This window comes from Penicillium subrubescens, assembly GCF_028828155.1.
Source record: "Penicillium subrubescens strain IBT 31985 chromosome Unknown utg000004l_segment0_segment0, whole genome shotgun sequence".
NCBI lineage: Eukaryota > Fungi > Ascomycota > Eurotiomycetes > Eurotiales > Aspergillaceae > Penicillium > Penicillium subrubescens.
This window is the reverse complement of record NW_026643154.1, coordinates 150,408-174,945: the sequence shown is the minus strand read 5'-3', so window position 1 is coordinate 174,945 and position 24,538 is coordinate 150,408. Positions and strand designations below refer to the sequence as shown.

Below are 24,538 nucleotides of genomic sequence, written 5' to 3'. Positions count from 1 at the left end.
CCCCAGCGAACCCGGTGGCCATGCCACTGACTACCTGTCAGTGGTCACCACTGTGTGTGAAACCCTCCAACGGCCGGGCTGTCGTGGATAAGATGATTAAGATGAATAAGCTTAATATATATAGAACACCAGCACGACGAAGCCCATGACGCAGCTGTCTCATCAACCAAAACCATGGACCAGCCATCTGATGGAGGACGAACAATCTGCTCTCGTCAAATGATAACAATCTCCGATCATCCAGCAGGATATTTTTCTACGGCCTGAGCTCAGGGCAAAAGTCTGAATGGGTTTGGGATTGTCGATCCTGGTCCACTTTACTGCGAGGACCACGGCTGAACTGGATTGCGAATTGGATTTGAGGTCCTGTTGCCACTTTGCGTACTTACAGATCTGCCGATAAGCTTTCTAAGGTGTCAAAGGGAGAGGAGGGAAGAGCTACAATGAAATTGATATTCTCAAGTAGACAATAACCACAATATCAAAATGAGGAGACTAATAATAAATGAGAACCTAGATCCGGCGGCCGAAGGCGTTGTACGTACTGTAGAAGGCGAGAAGTCCAGAAAAGGCCCCGGGTTACCGGTGCAGGGGGTGGGGAGGGGGGAGAAGGACACGCGTCGGTGGGGCTCCCCAGTGGCCACTCTCGCTCCCTCCGACGCACACTCACTGGGTCCTAGCTGGGTCCTCAATTGGCTGTGAATGAATTCTGAATGGCTCCGGCTGGCATTGACTGGCCCTGACTGATCTTGAATTGCCTCTGACTGGTTGGAGCGGCTGGACGCCAGGGCGATCGACCTTCAGATCATTTCCTTATATTCGCGCCTGTAATTGGCGACTTGCTTGACAATTACAATAATCAAAATACATACATCTATATTGGAGGATTATGATGTGTTGTGTGAACTTTACAATGGGCATGGAATTGGTCTTTCAATACTGACTGATCGTTGTGCCGTTCTCGCCAATTGTTACCAAGTTTACTTTCCATGCTACACGTAAGAGATTGATACATTATTGATATACCTATTATTTTTGCCTATAATTTGATATGTACAACCTACAGTATATCATTAATCTGCCCTAGCCCGGTCATAGCGCTCCCGTAACTATACTCTACAGGTGACGTGATCTATACATGATCACATCGGCATCATGATGATGAGGCCCTCGGGGAATTTGATTGGAATGTTCCGGAACTCTGGCTAAATGCTTCTCATGCGGTCGCAATGACACCTTCGTACTGCCCATCTCTATGCAGTTTGTAGCAGGTAACAGCAAATACGGATAGTTTGACAGTTGGTAGAGTCGTATGCCGTCGATCCTGGGTAGGACCAACGGTCCGATTCACACACCCGGTGTTTATTGGGACAGATCGTCCTGCGATAGTAGTGACCTGTCGGACGGTACTCCGACGGTCTCATGGATCCTCTTCTCGAACATTGTTAAGCGATCTCTGGTGTGAATAATAGCACAAAACAATCGGTGGACTGTCTTGACCAGAATCTCAAACCGGATCTACTAAGAGCGGTGATCTCGGAGAAGACCCTCTCGCTAATCCCCGAATCAGAATGGCCAATATACTACACGGAAAAGGACATGTTGACCAGCATGATCGGACAGACCTAAGAGCGCCGATCAGTGGCATCCTTGTTCTGATACGGAGTCCGTAGTCCCATGGGATACGATGCGATGATCACTGCCAGCATTCTTCTACACGAGGATCAACAAGACTCGAGAGAAGCGAGGAGCAGAACATATGACTACAAAGAAGAGTCTTCAGAGGAGACTTAAAAAGAAATCCATATTCATCAGTAAGAGAAAATTGTTATATCAATCGTCCATGTTCACAATGCTCAAGTAGTATTTGGAGTATACAGTTATTCTCGATTAATTCTGCAAGCGGAAACCAGACCCACGGCCAAAATTACGTATGTAATACCGTGACGGGGCATTCCCACGACTCCCCGTACCTCCCATACAATCAGTACACACCCATCACCCCCCGATCTCCCATTAAGACTGTTCCCTTCTCACTCCGCTCTCCACTACTTACTTCTTCGCTCCTCCTCCCTTTTTTCCCTCTTCTTCCCATCTTACTCCTTCCAACACCTTTACGACTCTACCTCCTCCCCCTCCTCCCCCAGCATCGATCTGCTTCTCGCCCCTGGACTCCCCTGTCCAGCCGCGTTAATCTCTCGTCTGCTTCCTCCCCCTCTCCCCTTCCTGCTGCAAACGACAACCGATCATCCACGTCCAATTCCTCTCCAAAAGACCGCTTCTCTCCCCCACCCACTTTGGACCGTGTCGCAGGTCCCGACGCTGCCAGCCTCTCGTTGATTCCGGCATTTGATCTGCCTGCCATTCTTTAACACCAGTCTCTGGTCACCTACATTCGCTTCGGGATATTGCCTCGTTCGGTGCTCTGCTCCTTTTTGCCAGTTGCACGATTCTTCTACGGGAATACGACATACTCGCCTGATTTGACCCCCAAACTCGATTCAATCAATCTGATAAGAAATTCTTAATTCGAAGGGAACGTGTCGCATTGTCAGGCACAAACAAACCGCCTTCCCCTCCCCCCAATCTCACTTTTCTGCGAGTTAAACTTCGACGTACATGTTCGAAAAATCGGCTCCGCCTAATACCGTCAGGATGCCTCTTTTCCGGCTAAAGACGGTCTTTCCGTTGATCGCCCTGGTGTCGATTGGCGTTTTCTTCTTTTGCATGGAACGCTACGACCGGTCGGCTTTCCTCCGCTTCAAGCACCCTATTGACCGCCTCAACTTGGGTAACAGCCAGACGCAATTAGGAGAGCCCTGCGCAGGGTTCGACCCCCGCGGCCGATACCTGCGAGGTTGATCCCAAGCTGGCTGCTCCTCTCCCCTTCTCTGAATGGCTCCCCCGCAAGAACTACACTCGTGCCTACTTCCGCCCTCGCATTGTCAGCCCCGAAACCGAATTCCACACCCTGGAGGAGGTTGAGAAGCCCGTGCTTCCTCCGATGGTTCAGATGGAGCGTGGTATGGTTGTCTCTCCCAACAACGAGGAGAAGGCCTTTGTGTGCCCCGAGATCATTGAAGTGGATGTGGCTGCCGACGATGATGTCGACGAGACCTCCAAGCTCCTGTTTGGCCTGGCTACCACCGTGGACCGTCTCGACCGCCTCCTGCCCTCGCTCCTCTACACTTATGGCAACACCAAGGCTGGCCTGATTGTTCTAGTTCCCGAGTCCGATGACGATTTGGAGAAGCAGGAGACCTACTTCCGCAACCGTGGTCTCGATCTGACTCTCAAGGCCTCCCCCCTGGACTTCACTGCTCGTTACTTTGGCATGGTTGAGGCTTTCTCGGAGCACATCCGCAAGCATCGCCCTCACACCACCTGGGTTGGCTTCAGTGACGACGACACTTTCTTCCTGTCTCTGCCTACCATCGCCAAGGAACTGAAGCTGTTCGATGAGAAGAAGAAGCACTATATTGGATCTCTGTCCGAGGCCAGCTGGCAAGTCGACACCTTCGGTCACATCGCTTTCGGTGGTGCCGGTGTTTTCGTCTCCAAGCCTCTGTTGGATGTGCTCATGAAGTACTACGATGAGTGCCAGTCCTGGGGCGAACAGCCCGGTGACCAGAAGCTTGGCCAGTGTATCCAGCGCTTCGGTGACACCCCCTGACTCTCTGGCCCTCGCTTTACCAGATGGATATGACCGACCCCGTGGACGGTGTTTATGAGTCTGGCCGCAAGATCGAATCCATGCACCACTGGAACTCCTGGTACACCAAGGATGTGGTGAAGATGACCACCGTGGCTGCGGCCGCCGGTCGGAAGTCTGTGCTGCGCCGCTGGGTCTTCGATCAAGAAGAGACCATTAACAGCGCAACCGGCGAGTCGGTCCGCCACTTCTGGGTTATGACCAACGGTTACTCTTTGGTCAAGTATACCTACGATTCTACCGTGGCTGACGATGCCATCAACTTTGATGCGGTGGAAAAGACCTGGCCCGAGGACCCCCGTGGTTTCGAGGATCGCCTGGGTCCTCTGCGTCCCGCTGAGGACGAGGGTGTCACCAAGGACCGGTGGTTGTTGCACGATGCCTACGTCGTCGGTGACAACGTGCACCAGTTCTATGTGCGTGAGGAAGACGAGGGCCACAGCGTGATCGAGATTGTCTGGCTCGGTCCCAAGGGTGGTGGTGGCGGAGGTATCTCCGATCACTACATTCAGGGTACCTACCAGCAATAATCTTCTCTTCTCCTTGCTCGTCACTGAAGAGGACGAAGGAACAAAAACAAACAATAAAGAACAACTCCGCAAGTGATTACAAGGCTGGTCCTTGAGGGTTTCCTATTTTGTTTTTCTCTTTCCTCATTTCTTTCGGTGGTCACACGTCTTTTACTTCACTGCACATGATTCATTCATTTTTTTTTATTATCTTCAACTATTACCCACCCTTTTCATTTTTCCACACTCACGACGCCAATCCCGTTTGCATCAATCTACCATTCTTCCCACCGACCCTTTTTTCCCTTGATCCCAGATGAGACTCGTGATCGTGACTTGAATACCGCGTCCTCCAGTTTCTCTGATTGTTCATTTATCCGGCGTTAGCATTGGTGGAGTCCATTCTGGTGCAGGAACCAAGGTGGTTTTATGTACTCCCTCTATATCCCGGCTGTTGATAGCCACACCACACACACCACCTTTGAACCCTTTCTTTAGCTGCCTGCTGTGCTGGGGTTGAGTCGTGGTGTCTCACCTCATGCTTCTCTGGCTTGCTCTTTTCGTCCTTCCTTCTTTTTTTCTTTTTCTTTCTTGATTCTTCCCTTTATGGACTTCTCTCAAGAACCCCCCGTTGTGACTTGGCGGGGGAGAGAGGTCGAGGCTTCTTTTATTCCACGCCCATGCATTGCTTTGTAAAAATAGACTTGAGAACCGAAGGCCGCGCTTGGGTCTCCGTTGGTGATTAGCGTTGAACTGTTGTTCTTATGTGAAGAATATGATGAGTTCTGTCAATTCTGTGTGCAATCTTCAAATACACTGTATACCTTACACACCACTTGAGCATATTTCGGTAAAAATGAGCTTGTACAACGAGTGATTGAGCTATCGAACACGCTCGGAAACACGCTCGGGCTCTGCTTGCCTAAGTAAGATGCTTTGTCCTTCATCCATATCAACCCTCTCGGATCGGCCCGCCAACGAAGCATGATCCGGGGGCTCGTGGATCTTCTGGGATTAGGCTCAAGCATGAATCTGCCGGTACTTGGCATAGATCGATGCATTATTTCGGCATTTGGAGCATGGGTTGCTCATTTGCTGATTAATTGCTTGTTATAGTGAAGTGCATGAGCGATAGCATGAGAGTCTCGAAAGCACACAATTGAGGGTATCACAGTGGTAGCCTCAACTCTATATAGCTCGTATACTCTATAGATTGCATATGTATTTTGCCAAGGCTGAGCTGTGTATTTTGGCAGTGGGTCATCCATTGTGTTTCTACATCGGGGAATGGAAGCAAAAGAAACGGAATGAAATCTAATTTGGGTATTAGACAACCCCATTCTGTGGCGCATGCCATTGTTCCTACGTTGAATGTGATCTTGATCCGGAGGTGGGCCCTCCATCATAGTAGTGTACGTCGACAGCAGGGGTTTCCGGAACCAGTCACTTCGATCGGTTTCTGCAGACCACGGAATCGACCAGGGGGGGGCTTCGGCCGAGGGAGTAGTGCAAGGCTTGCAAGCACACCGCAGGATTACTTGTACGACTTCCGTATAGAAGGCTAACTAGTCTCCACTGTTGTTTCCGTGCCCCCGCGATCGCGGCGGAGTAAGCCTTGTGTACATTGCACGGTACTTTTGTCTTGTTGGGGATAAGGAGGAAGATGGCAATATGGCAATGCAGAACATGCCTAAGCTAAGGATAATCTGAGCTCACTTGTTAACCTGATGGTGGGACTGTACTCCTCCATACTTTGTACTTTATAGGATGTTACAAAGAGGGCTTGAAGTTTCGCCGACGGGTATCCGTTTTAGTGGGGGAGATGAACAGGGGAAACGGTGAGCACTCCATAGACTCACTAGTTAACTAGTCCTAGTGAGGAGTTTGCTTATCATTTGTCTTAGAATTTCCCCGATCCAGAGCTGAGATCGGCGAGTCTTGTTCGCTGGGGGCCAAAAGCCCCAAACCCGCGAGCGGACCGGTATGTGGAATGCAGGACTGCAGGAGCTGGAAAAGGTGTGCGGCTAAGTATAGAAACCAGTTGCCACTGGGGGGAAGATAATGGGACAGAGGAGAGTACTGTAGTACGAAGAAAGGAGGGGAGAGTAGGGTAGAGTGTCGATCTGTGTATGTACCAAGCATAGGTTCCTTTTTCCTTTTTGATCGTGAAGAAAAGAATAGAGAATTATTATGCATAACAGTCGAGCGATGCTTTGCCCTCTTTTTTCCTTTCGACCTTTCTCCTCATTCACAGCTGAGACCGGGGCTACCAGCTATCGGGATCCGACCTCCTCCTCTCGAGTTCCAGACCACCAGTCCAATTGGGTTTACGCTTGCCTCGAAGCGGATGCAAGCGGAGGTCGTGGGGCGTCGCAGCTCAGCGCGGTGAGTTGGCCCTCCCTTGAGGAGCCACCAATCAGAGTGAGAGAAAGAGAGGGGGGGCAGGGTGATACCGTTCTGAAACAAGGCGATATCGCCCCTGGGAAGAGGGGGATACTTGGGAGGGTACTCAATAGATACATGCAAGTTGCATGTACTATGGATGTACTGTCCTATTGCATTGTAAGTACCAACCAGAGGAATCAATCTTACCAACAGCCCCACTTTTCGTATTGCCCTCTCAATACGGTACTCCACACGTGACTGACCGCCTGCCCCTTCGTCCTTCGCACTTTGCCTTCTTCGACTTCCCCCCTTCCTTTTCCCTCTCCAACCCTGCGATCCCAAAACGCGTTACTCGATTGGGTATTCTTCGATTCCCTTCCCCTTTGGGTCAACCCTTTACATCTCAACCTCTTCTCGTGCTGCTGCTCTCTGTTCCCTAATTTGAACACACCCCACCACTACCTTACCTCCTTCCCTTTTAAACTCCACACCTTCTCCATCCATCATGGCCGACATGGCTGCCGTCGACGAGAAACTCTCCCCCAGCCAGCACGATGACCTGCAACAGGCTGGCAACGGCGCCGACGCCCGCGGGACCAAGCGCAACCGCATGAGCGCCGAGGACGATGATGATGATGACGACAAGCCTGGCCGTGAGCGCCGCAAGATTGAGATCAAGTTCATCCAGGATAAGTCGCGTCGCCACATCACCTTCTCCAAGCGGAAGGCCGGTATCATGAAGAAGGTACGTGCTTCCCGTCGCGATACACAACCACTCTTACTTCCCACGTTCACTTCCCCCTCTTCCATGTTCCCCTTTTTCATATGGGAGACATTCAGACGCGCTGGATCGCGATCGGACTCGGTCGCTTCAAAATAACAAAACAAAACATTCATATCATTCATATACTTTGTATGCTGACTCGATCTCTCGCTTCTTCAAATAGGCCTACGAGCTGTCCGTCCTCACTGGCACCCAGGTGCTGTTGCTGGTCGTCTCCGAGACCGGTCTTGTCTACACCTTCACTACCCCCAAGCTGCAGCCTCTCGTCACCAAGGCCGAGGGCAAGAACCTCATTCAGGTATGTCGACGTCAACATTTGCTACTGTTGTCGCCACTCCAGATATGCTAACACGAGACCATCTAGGCATGCTTGAACGCACCTGACCCTACCACCAACGAGAATGGTGTCGATGCTCCCGATGTCCCAGCCGAGACTCCCGAGGATGTCGGCCACAATGTCAATGCGCCGCAGTCCAACATGCCTCGTCCTGGCATGCACCCCGGGTACATGACCAATGAGCAACAGCAACAGATGGCCTATTATCAGAACCTCCAGCAGCAACAGCAAGCCGGTGGCCAGTATCCCGGTATGCCCGTCGGCAACCGCATGCCCCCGCAGCACCAACCCACGGCGTAAATAACCTCTTCGCTGTGTTTACGCGCCGCTGCAGACGGGATCCCAAATACTGCGTCTTCCCTTCTGTTTTCTTCCCCTGCGCACCCAACTCTCTCGCGTTCATTTGATACCCGTCCATCCGTGCTGATCCCTCGTCCCTCCTCCCTACTCTCTCTCCTCCACCCCTCGCTCTTTCTCGTGGAGACTGGCACTATGTCTTGTTTTATCCCTGCCACTCCAACTTGTGAAGTGTATATTGTCAAAAATACCCCACTGGATCTCCCATGTCCAGTGTGTTTTTGATAACCGAAATCCGGTCTGTTATGGTATTTATTTGCCTTGCACTCGAGAAGAAGGCTTTGCAAAAAGCTTGCTTTTATGCTCCTCGCTCCTGGTGAATTATGGCTTTTCAAACCATGATAAGAAAACATGCGAAGAATCCTCCGCAGACGAAAAAAAGGAAAAAAATAAAAAGAAGCGCAAGCACGCGAATCTGGACTTGGACGCTATTCTGGCTGGTTTCTGGTTTCTGGTTTCCCCTTGGCCCCTCTTCCTAGACCAATTGGCGGAGGCTGGTGGTGTTCGTGGTGCATTGATTTTGTCGGCGATATGGGAATTGTTTCCTCTTCGTCTTTTTGTTTGCTGTTTATCTCATACGACCATTATTGATTCTGCTTCGTCGAAATTCTCTTAACTCTACCTCCCTGTCTCCTTTTTTTCAAGTGTCTAATCTCAACAACTCTGTGTTTTAACCTCATTTCAAATCGGTGATCTCTACTCTCCCCGCTGCACCCTCCACACCTGTACTGGGTTTGTGTTGGAACTCGCGTGGAAAGGTGTCTTGCTTGCACCTTCGTATCGGAATTGCTATGCTTTGATGTCTTGCTCGGCTTGGAAATTGGTTCGAGCTTCTCCTGTAGTCTCATGTATCTCTCTCTTCATGTATTTGGTATGGTATGGAGATGATGCTCGAATGTTGTTCCTTCGTCTTGCTGCTTGTCGCTGGAGATGAAGCTACATGGGATTAATGCAAGTTTTTATGATCCAAAGTTTGGTCATGTAGTCTGTTGGCCAATGATGTCAGTTGAAATGACAACTTCTAGATTTAGTTGTCCACGACTCCACGGTCTTTATACTTTGGGTTAGACTGTACTCCGTACGGAGTAGAGCATGGTCCATTTTTGGCCCGGTATACCTCCCAGGGATATCCCGGCTCCACAGAACACAGAAAATAAACGGATGTATAGTAAACATACTAATCGTCTGGACTACTTTCCTTTCGTCCGATCCCTTCCATCTCAGGTCCTGCTACCTTAATGGATACTCTGTAGCATCTATCTATTTCTCGCACGGCCCCTTGAGGTTGTCCCCGCCACTTGCGCCCTAAATAAAGCTTAGTCTACTATTATGGGTAAAGCCCCATTCTATCTAAGGAAGTGACTCCAGTAGTCAATTGTAGGACTTGTATTCAACCTCGGTATTTTTAGTAACCGGAAAGGTCAGCTTCCGCTTATCCTTACATCGGATGAGTTGATGGGTGGGAAGGGAAAGTGGTTGGAACACACATCTCCTCTTCCGCTGCTGGGTGGGGAACGTGTCCCTACTGTACAAGGTCAAAGGCAGCAAACAAAAAGCGAAGCACGAGTCTTCTGGGTATATATCGAGGTCACGGATGGCGAGAGTAGGTGGGTGCAGAGATGGCGGAATGTATAGGTGAGGGAAATTGAGATCAGGTCTTTACAGTGATGACGGCGTGCCGGATGCTTGCTTGGGCCCCTGGTCGTCTGGACCTCCGGCTTCAAATCGTGGTAGCAATGGAGATGTGGCCCCGTCTCGGGCATTGGCACTGGCATGGGTGTGATCTTGACTACCCGCCCGCGGGTTAGTCCATCGAGAGAGATACTGTCGTCCATTCCGCCAGGCACCCGCTAACGTCCTCCTCGAACCCGCGAGAAGATTGAGTGGTGTTGTCCTCGGCTGAGGTGTAGGTGATACGTCCCGACCACGAGGAGCATCCTCATCTTCTTGGATGGTACCGTATCCGGTGACTCCCTGCGATACCGGCGAGGCAGTCATAGAACCCCAGGGACTACGCCACCGGCGTTGGGCACCCATCAATCCTGCCAATGGGGCGGACGAGCGTCGCTGCCCACCTTGTATAGAGGGACCAGGACGACGAGATCCCCATGGGCGATGATACGGTATCGCGCTGATGGTCGAGTTCCGCGAGAGGCCGCGTATCGTACCATTCAAAGCTGGACCACCGCTAGAGCTACGAGGTCGTTCGATAGAAGAGCGCCATTTGGGCCCTGCTGCTTCGTAGTCTGAATCGTCGAGTTCGGCCCAAATGGAGGCTGCGTTGAGATCGGCAGCTTCATGTCGATCCATAGGTGGTATGAGCGGGAGACTGGGTGCTCGGGCCCTTTGGTAGAAGGAAAGGTGTCGCGGGCGAGTAGTCCCATGGAGTAACGGCTCTCGTTCTCCGATATGCGATTCCTCATCCTCCAGACCGTCCAGCAGCCCAGGTGACAAGGTGGTGTGTTCCTCGACAACTGACATGCCTGGTCCGATCCCGGTCTGCGTGGGACCCGCGACAGTGACGGCAGTAGTATTGTCGATATCCTCAAGGCGCCATGAGAGGCAAAGGACCCCCCCAAGAAGAATGGTCGTCCCTAATGCGATCAGGCCTGCGTGGAAACCCGCCAGTTGAGAGGCTTGCCGGAAGTAGATCAGGCCATCGAGAATAGCGATGATGTTGTAGATGCAAAACACAAACGGGTATAGCACACTTGTACTGCAGAGTTTAAGACCTCGATGCAAGTAGAAGAGCTGTGTAAGAGCCAGGGCGATCATGCCCAGTAGGATCAACCACGACTGCCAGCGGTTAAACTGGTTTACACGGTCTACCACCGTGCGCACCAGCAGCTCCACCGCAGATTTGGCAAGCAGCAGCGAATGGGCCGACAGGATTCCACTGACAGCTCCATAGCACATACCCCGGAAGAGCTTGACCCGACCTTGAAGACGTTGCACATGCGGTGTTAACACTCCCGACGCAGTAGGTTTCGCCCGCGACCCCGTTATGCAATATCTCGACAGTTTTGAACCAACAAGAATCAGTCCCACGACGACCAAGGTCATGGCCATCCATATGAGGAAAGGACGTCGCATCAGGAGCTTTAATAGCTGAGTCAAGGTATGCGCCGGCTCCCCGATGGCACCGAAGGTCGCAATTAATATGGCGCCAATGCAGACGAGAACAGTACCCGCAAACGAATAGCGGGTGAAGGGCTCGCCGAGGATAAGAGTAGCGAATATCGTATTGAAGACTAGTCCGGACTGTTTCCGACCCATCTCAACGGTTAGTTAACCTGCCGACTTGGGGGGAAACAACCACCGAAAGCAATGACGTTGACTGACCGCTTGGAGTGTGGAGAGAACTGGTAGAGGCAACGTGGTGATCTGAATCGTGCTTCCTACAATGTTGGAGATCACAAACATGCCCATGCCCAGCTGCCATCGCCGACGCTTGTAGGGAGGTCGGCGGCCCTCATAGATCGGCTTCTCGTCTTCGAGGAGGTGGGACTTGCGTTGGAGTGTAAGTCCGATGGCTTGTAGGCTAGTCGAGACTAGGCCCACGATCACTCCGACCTGATTATGGTCTATCAGCTAGTGTTTTTCACCACGTCCTGATTTTGTTTGCTCACCGCAATACTGCCCTGCGGCGACAGGTCTCCGAGGTTGCCCATCGTACTTGTATCGTATGTCGGCCGCGGAACGGGGGGTGTTGCGTAGGAGCGCAAGAGCTGGACCACTAACGGAGTACAAATGCCATGATGCGAGGAGCGAGGACTCGAAGGGAGTGTACAAACAAGTGGCCGTGACGAGAAAAAAGAAAGGGTCGTAGGGCGAGAAAGCAGGGGGCCAAGGATAGGAAGAGAGTGCGGAGGAGGACTGGATGCGGATGGGACGCCAAGGCAAAAGCAGCTGGAGAGCAGCGGCTCCCGAGCTTAGTTGGACACAACTCCCCTTCCACCTCCCCACGTCATTCAGCTATTCAACTTCGTCCACCCGACCACCACTTCTCCTCATTCTCTTCCCCTTGAATCAGCCATCATGTCGCAAAGTCATGCCCTCTCCGATGATCAGGTATGCCCGCACGCCTCCCCCATTGAACCCTACGCTGTACAACCCCTCTGCAGGCGACCCGGTGACTGACCATGTCCGATGCGAATTCTTAGGTCGCGGGCGAGCTCCGCAAGATGACCGCGTTCATCCGGCAGGAGGCCCTCGAGAAAGCTCGTGAGATCCAGTTGAAGGCCGACGAGGAGTTTGCGATCGAGAAGTCCAAGCTTGTCCGCCAGGAGACTGCCGCCATCGATACCCTCTACGAGAAGAAGTTCAAGCAGGCTTCCATGTCCCAGCAGATCACCCGCTCTACTCTCGCCAACCGGACCCGTCTCCGCGTGCTTGGTGGTCGCCAGGAGCTCTTGGATGAGCTCTTCGAGAAGGCTCGCAAGAAGGTCTCGACCGTGGCTGCGGACGATAAGACGAAGTACCAGACCATGTTGGAGGGGCTGATCCTCGAGGGCTTTTACTACATGAACGAGGACAAGGTTGAGATTCGCGCGCGGAAGAAGGATGCCGATGCTGCGAAGAAGGCTATTGAGGAGGCCGCGAAGGAGTTCAAGAAGAACGTCGGCAAGGAAGTGACCGCGACTCTGGACGAGTCAGAGCCTCTGCCTGAGGAATCGTAAGTCGCTACTTTCTTGTTCTGGGTGATTTAGAGCTTCAAGGCTAACAAGAGTACTTCTACAGTGCCGGTGGTGTGGTTATTGTCGGTGGTAAGGGTAAGATCGAGATCAACAACACCTTCGAGGAGCGCCTACGTCTCCTGGAGATTGATGCCCTCCCCGCCGTGCGTGAGACACTGTATGGAAAGAACGTGAACCGACGCTTCTATGACTAGACATTTTTCCTCTCTGGCTGCTCTCTGTATTTCTCCGCTGGTTACTCTACCCTGAGTCCTGCTGTTGGGTGTTTTCATGTTTTATAGTCTGGGCTTTTACCTGTGCCTTATTTTAGCCATCTCCATATAAAGAGGAGGGGGCTTCTGTTTCTACTTTTTTGACTATTGTTGCACATCCATATCTCCATATCCGACCTAGCATATGGTCTGTCTTTTATGAGCGTTCGTCCTGATTTTTCATCTACGGTTTGCAGAAAGTTTCGGAAACAATGCATGTGAAAATGCTTCGCTCAATTGATATTCATCAAGGCCGTCATGGTCGTTAATTATGTATACATATGTCTAGTCAAGCGAGATTCGAAGCCTGCCATCTTTCACAGTGGAGGAACTGCCTTTGATTGCACGCTTTCAATGGATTATGATTCCTGATCATGTCCGCGAATGGGCATTGCCGTGCCATCAACATTTCCTATCTCTGCAGCATCCGCTGCTCCATCTCCAGTGTTGATGGGACGGTTTCTTGTGAACATGTCGGGAATTGTGTGATTCGTTTGGTTCGGAATGATTTCGAACGGGGTCTTCTTCGGCGGCGCCTTGGAGCGAACCGAGTACACCATCCGATAGTGCAAGGCTTCTAGCATATCCCTCGCCACCAAGCGTTGAAGATGGGATGCCCCAGTATTCTCAATCGAACTGAAGACCCACTTGATCTGTGCAGCGAGCTGGTCGATTGCTTCATTGAACTTGACCACGGTGTCTGCCTGTCTATACTCCAAGTCGAAGAGGGCCGAGTTGATGCAAACCTCAAGTTGCAAGATGATGGCGACTAAATCACCATAGTCGTATTCGCTATTTCCTCTATGCCCTCGCACTTGGAATCGTTCATCACGCATTAAGAGCCGAGTAATACGCTTCAGGCTAAGGAGCTCCTTGGGGGAGTCGGTGAAGGGACCGGGTTTCTTCAGTAGAAATGACACTGCAAGGCGATATCGGAGTAATGACACCCATGTTGACGTCGGGAGAATATGCTGTAACAGGCGACTCTGAAACTGTGGATCTTTAATAGTTTCATAGATTGTGGTGCAAATGTTACGTTCCTGTTGCAGTCAGCGCCTGTTCATCAGCCCCGAGTGCATTGATGGAAAACATACAATTCTCTCCTTCGGTCCAAATTCCAAGAGGGAAGTCAAAGTTCCCTGCAACTCTGAACGCACCACGCAATCCGTAGTCAACGACGTATCTATAGACATACGAAGCAATATCTGAATAGCGTGCTCTTGGGTATCATCGTCAAACCTGGATAGATGTCAGCTTTTTTTTCTGTTCGAGTTTAGCTGGGAAGGACTGGAACTCACAGCTCTGCTGCCGCAGTGTCTCGAATCAGATTCAAGACGGAAACCAAGGCTGATCGCTCTCTGTTATGTGGCGCTTTCAATGATGCTGCAACAAGCGGTTAGAAAACTTCGCCAGAGTTCGAGCAGAGCTCTTACACTCAGGAGGATCTGGGATGATGGGTTCAGATAAATCTAATGCTCGTGGCTTAGCTCCCAGTTGACGGAAAAGTCCGTCAATTTCATCCCGGCAAATCAATGGTCCCGCTTGCTCTTGAGGTGTTTGCTATGTATAAACTTAGTGGCCTGTCGTGGCAAAGGAGCTCTTTGAATCTTACCGTGAAAATCCGACAATAAGCTTTCCTCAGCTCTTCTTTGGGTTCATGGGGAACTAGATCCAGGAGTCTTAGCAGGGACAAGAGCAAGGCCATGGAACGAGATGATGAGCATACTGGACCTGATTAGCCACAAGAGGAACTCATCTGGCAAACGCCGCAAAGATGCAGCAAACTCTAATATCCCCGACTGGAGAATCCGGGCACGAGATTCAGGTTCTATCGGAAAGGTCAGTGAGTGTTTGATCAGCCTGCTGGATAAGGTGCGAACAACCTGTCAGTCCTGCCAGAGGTGAACCCGCAGGAAACAATTTACGGGGGAATTTCGGTGTGGCGGGCATCATCTGGCTGTAATCAAAGAACCGCCAAGTGCGATTTTGCTCGAGGGCCTCGGTTCTCCGAACAGCGTCAAATAGGCGTTGAAGCCCCGGTCCCTGGTCAGAATCACCGCCCAAAGCAGATGCCAACGTGCCCTCATTGAGCCCGTTCTTTAATCCCCCAGCAGCACCTTGGACACCATTCTGTTGTAACTCCACAACGGTGGCCCTGGCCTTGGCAACATTGGCCTCGATCTCATCATCATCCACCGCATCGTGCACCAAGGAATCGATGGTGTACTTATATTTTGTTGGTGCGGATAGCTGAGCAAGCAGCGCTTTGTTCGGTTGGTACTTCTTTGGTGGGGGCGGGGGAGCATTCTTCGGTTTGTTTTTCGGAGCAAACAGTAGGTCGGGGTCTTCCAAAGAGGATATGGAGTCTGTGTCATCGCCATCAGAGCTAATGACTACCTCTTGGCCATCTTTGAGAATGCGTTGCGAAGCGTTGAAGCTGCCGTTCAATGATGAGGGCGGCGGGATTGATTCTATGCCCAAAAAGCTGTGGTCCGGGGCAGATTTTTCCGGTCTGTTGTCGCTGGCTAATCGCGGTGGTGATATATCCTGCCGAGTCAATGCGGAGATATCCTCCTCGTTCTTCCGATCGTCATCCTGGGTTAGATCTATCGTTATAGACGACCGCGGTAGCTCCGACTGTGGAGATGAAGCCGGAGCTTTATCCAACGTCTGAGCCTCAATCCGGGAGTCCTGTGTACGCGGCGTTGGTGGGGGTGCCCGATTAAAAAAGTCCCTGAGTGTGCGCATCGTGAGCGTCGTGGTGAGCGCTAAGCTGAGCACAAAGAGTGTGTCCCACCATCGACTCCCCGTCGCGTCGGCAGAGGCGCGGAGTCACGTGACTCAATACTACCCGATCGGGCAATTGGCTTTCCCCGGCATTTCTTTGTCGAGTTCTTGGTCCATACATTTCAAGGATCAACCAGGATATACTCGCTCCTTGTTTGTTGTCTTTTAAGTGACATTTTAGCTATTCATGTTGCTTGCGGAGAGATGCTGTGCTACTTCTCCACTCGACTCATTTGATACGAGGCTAATAAACTCTCTGACCAGCCACTGTCGCAATGGGCGCGGATCCGCGAGGATCCCAACTTCGCGTTTGATCTACATGTTTTACTAACCGCTATTTACGCCGAGAGTGAGGAGCGCTTGGCCTGTCAGGAGTCCGCAAACGCAGCACCACTGAATGCCCAGAGTCAGGGGTACGGAGCACACACCAACTACCCGCTATCCCATCAGTCTCAGACGCAGCCCGCCGATCTGATTTAGGGTTACGAATCTGGCTGGCAGTACGGAGTACTCCGTACACTCTCCATCTCCACCGTGGTTCGTCGTCGATCACGCGGGCTGACGATGCGCTGTCATGTTCTGATTGTGCTGCGCTACGGAGTAGATATAACTGGATTATGGGTATATATTCCTGGGGCAGCCTCGTCCTGCAATCTCTCATCCAAGCGAGAGCGGATTCGCCATGGATATCTAAGAAGAGTGGCCCTAGGCAGCATGAATGTTGATCGGAGACTGCACCGAAACGCCAAAGAAGTTCTGGAGCCCATTGGCAATTCCACTATGTACTGTGATCATCCACGGGGTCCCGCCCAGAAGGGCCACTGGACGCATAGAGCGCTCTCCTGAAAGCCAAGAGGCTCCATCCTACCGCGAGCATCCGCGACGAACACCAAAAAAAGGGGGTGGAAACCTAGAAGCGAGGCTGATGCCAACAGAGAGATTGAGAAAGCGCTGGGCGGAGGATTTTCCTTGGAGCCTTTGAGAGGGTTTCTTTGTTTTGAATCTGCACGAGTCAGGCTGAGGAGAGACAGTCCAAATTACTTACAGTGTTTCTCTGGCCACGAGGAAAGGTCGAATTATCGAATCATTTTGAATCATTCGACGCATCCCGTGGAACCGACTGGAGCCCCAGAAGCTGACTAAACGCCCGGTGGAGAACCGGACGCCCGTGCCGTGTCGCTGGCGGTTTCAGGCCAGATGCTCCGACCCCGAGACGCCATGTTGTATTCAACCCCCGTTACAGTAGTTGTACTGCTTCATAGTACATAACCCAAGCCACTAGTTCAATATTGATTTGACTCTATCGTCGGTAGCGAAAAAGTCCGTTCGCACTCCGCATACTCCGTCCGCCGTACGGACTCCACGGACAAGGTAATTTCTAGCAAAGGTGGCCTCTGCGCCCGGCACTGAGCTCATTGTCAGCCCCCCACGGAGCCCGGGTCTTCGGGGGGGCCGTTTTAAACTGTTCTAAGGACCCAGCATAATATTGATGAATGCAAGTATTGTGCAGGATTAGTGCACTGAATTGCATTTTCACCGGGCGTACTCCGTAGTCCTTCTATTCTATTGATATTATGTCCAGAGGCAGCATGTGGAAGACACTTCTAGTGCCTTGGCTTTTCGCTCCTTTAGCTCCGTATACATCTGACTATTGCAGATTGGGCAAGCCACCTCGATATTAAGAGGCATTGAAAGACAGGGAGAAGCGGGCTAGAGAACGATGTCAGAGACATACAAAAGTCGGCTGGCATGGAGTATTATTGTATGGAAATCGACACCTTTATACTCTATAAGTGTCTGCATAGAGTACAGTATATGGGGCCTCGAGATGTCAATGTTCGGGGTACACAGCCATGATCCATTTCAGCACAACCATACAGAATACATTATTTTGCTCTGGATGTTCATGCTGGCGCCAATCCATGCGCAGGCTGTGTCACCGCTGCATGAGGGCCGGGGGCCATAACTATTCCTGGAATAGACCTCATACAGTTTAAGGCCGTACGAAGAGGGGTGAGAACCTATCGAGTATGATATTCCGGATATTCGGACTAAGGTGGCCATGGATAGTCTACCATAGAATGGACATCCTTCATTAATCAGAATCCATGAGAATTGATCATCAGTGCCGAAGTGTCCTCATTGCCACCATCAGAAATTTAGAAGGTGAACCAAACAACGGGGGTTTCCAGGACCGAAAGGGCGAGATGAGGCTGGGTATGGTCGTTTCAATACCGGACGTAAGGTTCTGTCCGGCCACTGGAGGTGATGTACGAAGTATCCTTCGTATCCGTGTTGTTGCATTAGTATGAAGTATGAGAGAGTGAGCCACCACCGATGGTTATATATACAATCCCTTCTTAGACACACAATGTCAACATTCTCTAAGCAATTGTCAATTCAAAAGCCTTTCAGGACTAAATAGTGTATGGGTAAAAGACCACAACGAAGAGAATTCATCCTGCCAAGCAAATCCGCTGACCAAGCCGGCATGTAAGCAATCCAGTAAAGTCCACATAAGCAGGAAAAGGCCGTACATCCGTGACCCGTAATTACGGACCTCCCTCCCGAGTCAATAGTCCCAAGCTGTCTGATCCTCTCTGCGCATCTCATCTCTCTTCCTCGAGGAAAAAAAAATACCCTTTCTTTACCTACTCTCTCTTACCCCCTTCCATGCGATCTCCTCCTCCCTCTCCCCTCCACCTTTCTCCATATTGCATGGCCCCTCGTGGGTGATACCGCGTCCTCGATTAACCCACCGACTTAACAATCCCCGGGATAATACGACCCTCACCTCCCCTCCGACCGTCGATACTGGGTCACTCCTCAGTCCCGTCGTCATCCGCGCGCGCCGGCCTCGTCGCTATATCGCAACGTCGAGTCCCATCGTTCCATGAAATTGCGCCTAGTGTGATCTTGTCCAAGTCGGTACCTGTGACGCCCAGGCCATCATTTCCACATCGCTACGCAAGGCGAATTCAGCTTCAACAAATTGAATGCTACTTCGCCCTTACTTGCAACAGGCTCTCGTCCAGTTTTATGCCCTACTGGGCGCAACAGTAGCCTAGATGGCTTCCGTGCAATTTACAGGGGACGACAATAATGAGGGGGTTCACGAAAGTAACGAAGTTCAGGAGGTCAGCAGCAATATCTCCAAGCCAACCAAACGCCAAAGATGGGCCACCACGCGCCATACGGGCTCCGGCGGCGTGCGGAAACGAGTCTCAATCATAGATCGCTTTCACAAGCGCTCGGAAATGAGGGATGAGAAGCGCAAGTCTGCAACTCCGAGCACTCCGGCCGCATCCACCAACGGCGAGGACAGCCAGCAATCTGGTCCCAATCGAACGATCTATTTCAACGTTCCGATCCCTGAAGACGAACGAGACGAGGATGGGCACCCCATCCACACCTATCCCCGAAACAAGATTCGTACCGCCAAGTATACAGCTTTGACATTCGTGCCCAAGAACATCTGGCTCCAGTTTCACAACATTGCGAACATCTACTTCTTGTTCGTCATTATTCTCAACGTATGCGCCACTCCCGAGACCCCGCTGGAGATCAGAAAGTGATCAGAGGAATAAGACACACTAGAGCTATATTAACTTCTATCCTTCTCTAGTTCTTCTCGATTTTCGGTGCCAACAACCCTGGTTTGAACGCCGTCCCCTTGATCGTCATTATCGTTGTGACCGCCATTAAGGACGCCATCGAGGATTGGGGCCGAACCGTATCGGACAATCAAGTGAATAATTCCCCTGTATATCGCCTTGTGGAATGGAACAATGTGAATTCGACCGAAGACAACATCTCGCTCTGGCGTCGGATCAAGAAGGCGTCTACGCGGAGCGCCATTTCCACGTACCACTGGGGTAAGAAACTTTTCACCAAGAAGAAGGATCAGGATGGTGATCTCGAGGACGGACAACGACGCGACTCTTTCCTCACCACAGGGGACCCACGGGCCTCGATATATTCGCACCGAGACTCTCTCGCCGTCGATGCCGCCATTCCGATGACTGAAGTTCAGTCGCCCCAGGCTGAAGTCCGGGAAGACTGGCCTATCTCCAGCGTCCCTGAGAACAAGTACCTCTCTCCTAATAGCGCTCTTCGAGAAAGCGTCATGTCGCCGACATCACTTGACAAGAAAACCGGAAGCGTGCTCGACAAGACGAAGCAGACCCCGGGAACCGCTCGATTCAAGCGGGATTACTGGAAGAGCATCCAGGTTGGCGACTTTGTGCGTCTCTACAATGAAGACCCGATTCCGGCCGATATCGTGATTTTGGCCACTTCTGATCCCGATGGTGCCTGTTATGTTGAAACGAAGGGCCTGGATGGTGAGACGAACTTGAAGGTCCGTCAGGCGCTTCACTGTGGTCGCCAAGTTCGACATGCTCGCGACTGTGAGAAGGCTGAATTCACGATCGAGAGCGAAGCCCCTCACCCCAACCTGTATGCTTACAACGGTGCGATCCGTTGGGATCAGCGCGACCCGAACTTCCCGGATGCTCCCCGCAAGGAGATGGTCGAGCCCATCACAATCAACAACATGTTGCTTCGTGGCTGTTCCCTGCGCAGTACTGAGTGGATTCTTGGTGTGGTCGTCTTCACCGGTGGCGAGAGTAAGATCATGCTCAACTCTGGCGCAACTCCCGCAAAGCGTGCTCGTCTGGCCAAGGAGCTGAACTGGAACGTCATCTACAACTTCATTATCCTGTTCATCATGTGTCTGCTTGCGGGTATTGTGAACGGCGTTGCATGGGCTGCTCCGGATAAATCCCTGGACTTCTTCGACTTTGGGTCCTACGGTGGCACCCCCGCCGTTACGGGTATTGTCACCTTCTGGACCGCTCTGATTCTGTTCCAAAATTTGGTCCCTATTTCGCTCTACATTTCCCTGGAAATCGTCCGTACCATCCAGGCTGTCTTTATTCATAGTGATCTTTACATGTACTACGAAAAGCTTGGGCTTTACTGTGTGCCCAAGTCGTGGAACATCTCAGATGATGTGGGACAGGTCGAGTACATCTTCTCTGACAAGACTGGTACTCTTACGCAGAACGTCATGGAGTTCAAGAAAGCCACCATCAATGGTATGGCCTATGGCGAAGCATACACCGAAGCTCAGATTGGCATGAGACGCCGTGAAGGCGCTAATGCTGATGAGGAAGCTGCCGTGGCTCGTGCACAGATTGCAGCTGACGGGAAAAAGATGCTGGAAATGCTGCGTCGCATTCATGACAACCCGTACCTGCAAGATGAAAACTTGACTTTCATTGCTCCGAATTTCGTGGCGGATATTGAAGGACAATCCGGACAAACTCAAAAGGCCGCTGTGGAACACTTCATGTTGGCTCTGGCTCTGTGTCACTCCGTCATCACCGAACATACTCCAGGTGATCCTCCCCAGATCGAGTTCAAGGCGCAATCGCCCGATGAGGCTGCCTTGGTCAGCACTGCTCGTGACTGTGGCTTCACGGTTCTTGGCCGTGCTGGTGATGATCTTTTGCTCAATGTCATGGGCGAGGAGCGCACCTACACTGTCCTGAACACTCTCGAATTCAACTCTTCGCGAAAGCGTATGAGTGCTATTATTCGTATGCCCGATGGTACTATTCGTCTGTTCTGCAAGGGTGCCGACAGTATCATCTACTCGCGTCTGGCTCGTGGTAAGCAGCAGGAGCTTCGACGCCAGACTGCCGAGCACCTCGAGGAATTTGCCAAGGAAGGTCTACGAACGCTGTGCGTTGCTGACCGTCTTCTTAGCGAAGAGGAGTATCAAGTTTGGAACCGGGAACATGACATTGCCGCTGCCGCCATCACTGACCGCGAAGAGAAAATGGAGGAGGTCGCGAGCAAGATCGAGCAGGAGCTGATGCTCATTGGTGGAACAGCGATTGAGGATCGTCTGCAAGATGGCGTGCCAGATACCATTCAACTGCTTGCAGATGCCGGCATCAAGCTATGGGTTTTGACCGGTGATAAGGTCGAGACTGCAATCAACATTGGCTTCTCGTGCAATTTGCTCAACAACAACATGGATCTGATCGTTCTCAACATCCCCGAGGGTCAACACGAGCAAGCAGCAAAGGAGCTTGATAAGAATCTTCAAACCTTCGGTTTGACTGGTTCCGACGAAGAGCTCATCGCTGCTCGTTCAGATCATTCGCCACCGGAACCCACTCACGCCGTGATTGTCGATGGTGAAACGCTTAAGATGATGCTGGACGACGAGCTCAAGCAGAAGTTCCTCCTGCTTTGCAAGCAATGCAAGGCTGTTCTTTGCTGCCGTGTTAGTCCTGCCCAGAAAGCGGCCGTTGTCAACATGGTCCGGCATGGTTTGAACATCATGGGCCTGGCCATCGGCGATGGTGCCAACGACGTCGCCATGATTCAAGAGGCGGATGTTGGTGTCGGTATCGCCGGTGAGGAGGGTCGACAAGCTGTCATGTCCTCGGACTATGCTATTGGACAGTTCCGATTCCTCCAGCGCTTGCTGCTTGTTCACGGAAGATGGTCTTACCGTCGTCTAGGCGAGTGTACCGCCAACTTCTTCTACAAGAACTTGGTGTGGACCTTTACTCTCTTCTGGTACTGTTGCTTCAACGACTTCGACGGCTCCTATCTCTTCGATTACACCTATATCGTCCTGGTCAACTTGGCCTTTACTTCGCTGCCGGTTATCTTCATGGGTATCTTTGATCAAGACGTCGACGATCGGGTGTCTCTTGCCGTACCTCAATTGTATATGCGCGGCATTGAGCGTAAGGAGTGGTCGCAGCTCAAATTTTGGTCAGTACCCCCTCCTCCTCCCTCCTCGGTTCTTTCTTGCTGACGAGCTTTCTAGGATGTACATGGCCGATGGCTTATATCAGTCGGTGATCTGTTTCTTCATGCCTTATATGCTATTCCAGGTGGCCAACTTTGCTACCGAGAACGGGCGAGACATTGCTGACCGAACCCGTATGGGCGTTCTGGTTGCGACTTGCGCCGTCCTCGCCAGTAACTTGTACATCATGATGAACACTTACCGCTGGGACTGGTTCACCTGTTTGATTAATGCGATCAGCTCGCTTCTGATCTTCTTCTGGACTGGAATTTACTCGTCCTTTACAGGGGCTGGTCAGTTCTACAACGCGGCGGCCGAGGTTTATGGTGCTCTTAGCTTCTGGATTGTGCTGCTTGTGACCATCATGATCGCCTTGCTTCCCCGGTTCATGTACAACTCGATTCAGAAGGTGTTCTTCCCCCTGGATGTCGATATCATTCGTGAGCAGGTCACTCTTGGCAGATTCAAGCACCTGAAGCAGTACGAAGACTATGTGCCACCAAATGTGGGTGCGGCGGCGATCGTTGGCTCCGGTGATGGGTCGGCGACCTCCTCTGAGATTGCCAAACCAATTCAGCCTGCCGTGAAGCAGGACCAACCCGACCCTGAGGGTGCTCAACAATACTATGCACCTTCTCAGCACACCAACGGCCATAACCCTCGCAGCCAGAATGGTAGCAATGGCACCAACTACACCGAGAGCCTAGATCAGTGTCCCCGACCTCAGTCAGTGGACTACGTCCGACGTTCCCACGATCGAACACGACACTCATTTGAGCGGATACGGCACAGTTTTGAGCAGAGCAACGATTTCACCTCGGCAGCTCGGCTTCAACGGATGGAATCAAGCCACACTCAACATTCCAACCAAGATCCGTTCCGCTCTCCAGGCGAGCCCCCTGCACATATGATTTGAGAGTCACCCTTGCATAGACTTAGCGCTGATGACCCGTCATTGACCATTTCTCTTCCCCCCCCCCGTCTTTCACTGAGCCGGTACCCACCTAGCCTGTGGATCTCTTCTATTGCCTTCTACCCTTTCTATCTTCATGAGCAATATGCTGCGGTGTTTTCTTGACTTTTCTTCCCTTTTCTTTACATCTGTTTCCAGCCTTGATATTCCCCTGATAGAAAGCAGGCGTTCGGTATACTACACTCGGTCGGAGGCTCGGCGCATTTCCTTACCCTTTTTGGTCTTTCAGCCAAACCTCGTTCTCTCTATACTACCAGGGAGTCTCTCGGCGGCTTCCGTTCTCCTGTCTTTTCACATGTTTCATAGTGTCTATTTGCCCTTTGTACAAAAGCGTTCTTTGTCTTCCTGCAATAATAATGCATGACAATTCGCATTTGATGGCCTCCCCGCTCTCTCTTATTCTGTGATTCCCGCTTCCTGGGGTTATATCTCCTTGGGATTTTTCTTTTATTCTTCTTTTGCACTCTAGTCTATGGTGTTATCTTTTGATTTCTGTTGAGGCTTAGCAGGCATGGCCTGGGGATGATATTCATGTATGCCTCCATGAGGGAAAGTTACTTAATGCGAATATCACTTGAATGTCGTAAATTAACACGTTAATTTGAAATTATTTTTAAATAAAAATAAAATGATTATTAATTTCTTGTGCGTGCTATGTTAGTTTCGGTTTTCACAACAGACGAAGTAGTGACGTGTAGAAAGTCTGTATCATAGATCTACGGAAGCCTTAGTACGAGACAATACCTCTTCCTGAACACACGTTCATGACTCAATCTCTTGATATTGACTATACACTAGCTCATTCAGCATTTTCTGAAAGGATTCCGTGAGGTAATATGGTGAACTTGTACAAGAATTTTACGAATAGAGTAAAAGAGCGAAATTGTGCAAAGTTGATTGGTAAGGTTAGA

At 51.2% G+C, this 24,538-nt stretch overlaps 7 protein-coding genes across 7 annotated transcripts; 5 read left to right on the top strand and 2 right to left on the bottom strand.

Annotated features, from left to right (window-relative positions):
• Positions 1 to 2,655: 2,655 nt before the first annotated feature.
• Positions 2,656 to 3,673, top strand: N7473_005151 (uncharacterized protein; the record flags this gene model as incomplete). Its single annotated transcript, XM_057151091.1, has 2 exons — positions 2,656 to 2,712; positions 2,813 to 3,673. The coding sequence occupies 2 exons, from the start codon at positions 2,656 to 2,658 to the stop codon at positions 3,671 to 3,673; spliced, it is 918 nt and encodes a 305-aa protein (XP_057008896.1).
• Positions 3,674 to 3,696: 23 nt separating this feature from the next.
• Positions 3,697 to 4,242, top strand: N7473_005150 (uncharacterized protein; the record flags this gene model as incomplete). Its single annotated transcript, XM_057151090.1, has 1 exon — positions 3,697 to 4,242. The coding sequence occupies one exon, from the start codon at positions 3,697 to 3,699 to the stop codon at positions 4,240 to 4,242; it is 546 nt and encodes a 181-aa protein (XP_057008895.1).
• Positions 4,243 to 6,921: 2,679 nt separating this feature from the next.
• N7473_005149 (Transcription factor of morphogenesis MCM1) lies at positions 6,922 to 9,005 on the top strand. Its single transcript, XM_057151089.1, has 3 exons — positions 6,922 to 7,351; positions 7,554 to 7,688; positions 7,755 to 9,005. Exons 1-3 carry the CDS (start codon positions 7,112 to 7,114, stop codon positions 8,025 to 8,027), a joined length of 648 nt encoding a protein of 215 aa, XP_057008894.1. The 5' UTR covers positions 6,922 to 7,111; the 3' UTR covers positions 8,028 to 9,005.
• A 459-nt stretch (positions 9,006 to 9,464) lies between these two features.
• On the bottom strand, positions 9,465 to 11,905 carry N7473_005148 (uncharacterized protein). Its single transcript, XM_057151088.1, has 3 exons — positions 11,714 to 11,905; positions 11,427 to 11,657; positions 9,465 to 11,345 (listed from the first exon to the last, which is right to left on the bottom strand). Exons 1-3 carry the CDS (start codon positions 11,753 to 11,755, stop codon positions 9,744 to 9,746), a joined length of 1,875 nt encoding a protein of 624 aa, XP_057008893.1. The 5' UTR covers positions 11,756 to 11,905; the 3' UTR covers positions 9,465 to 9,743.
• A 217-nt stretch (positions 11,906 to 12,122) lies between these two features.
• N7473_005147 (H(+)-transporting V1 sector ATPase subunit E) lies at positions 12,123 to 12,975 on the top strand (the record flags this gene model as incomplete). The annotated part of the gene is made up of 3 exons (XM_057151087.1): positions 12,123 to 12,155; positions 12,248 to 12,759; positions 12,825 to 12,975. 3 exons carry the CDS (start codon positions 12,123 to 12,125, stop codon positions 12,973 to 12,975), a joined length of 696 nt encoding a protein of 231 aa, XP_057008892.1.
• Positions 12,976 to 13,391: 416 nt separating this feature from the next.
• Positions 13,392 to 15,780, bottom strand: N7473_005146 (uncharacterized protein; the record flags this gene model as incomplete). Its single annotated transcript, XM_057151086.1, has 7 exons — positions 13,392 to 14,072; positions 14,127 to 14,271; positions 14,331 to 14,415; positions 14,466 to 14,592; positions 14,645 to 14,697; positions 14,759 to 14,860; positions 14,916 to 15,780. 7 exons carry the CDS (start codon positions 15,778 to 15,780, stop codon positions 13,392 to 13,394), a joined length of 2,058 nt encoding a protein of 685 aa, XP_057008891.1.
• A 3,107-nt stretch (positions 15,781 to 18,887) lies between these two features.
• N7473_005145 (Phospholipid-transporting ATPase DNF1) lies at positions 18,888 to 24,223 on the top strand (the record flags this gene model as incomplete). Its single annotated transcript, XM_057151085.1, has 3 exons — positions 18,888 to 19,352; positions 19,445 to 22,617; positions 22,673 to 24,223. 3 exons carry the CDS (start codon positions 18,888 to 18,890, stop codon positions 23,568 to 23,570), a joined length of 4,536 nt encoding a protein of 1,511 aa, XP_057008890.1. The 3' UTR covers positions 23,571 to 24,223.
• Between the last annotated feature and the right edge of the window lie 315 nt (positions 24,224 to 24,538).

Excerpts from the sequence above, each read along its gene's own strand:
- N7473_005149 (XM_057151089.1), top strand. The coding sequence starts at position 7,112 with ATGGCCGACATGGCTGCCGTCGACGAGAAACTCTCCCCCAGCCAGCAC. Across the intron at positions 7,352-7,553 it reads AGGCCGGTATCATGAAGAAG|GCCTACGAGCTGTCCGTCCT; the intron begins GTACGTGCTTCC and ends TTCTTCAAATAG. Across the intron at positions 7,689-7,754 it reads AGGGCAAGAACCTCATTCAG|GCATGCTTGAACGCACCTGA; the intron begins GTATGTCGACGT and ends GAGACCATCTAG.
- N7473_005148 (XM_057151088.1), bottom strand. The coding sequence starts at position 11,755 with ATGGGCAACCTCGGAGACCTGTCGCCGCAGGGCAGTATTGCG. Across the intron at positions 11,658-11,713 it reads CGCCGCAGGGCAGTATTGCG|GTCGGAGTGATCGTGGGCCT; the intron begins GTGAGCAAACAA and ends GACCATAATCAG. Across the intron at positions 11,346-11,426 it reads TTCTCTCCACACTCCAAGCG|TCCGGACTAGTCTTCAATAC; the intron begins GTCAGTCAACGT and ends GGTCGGAAACAG.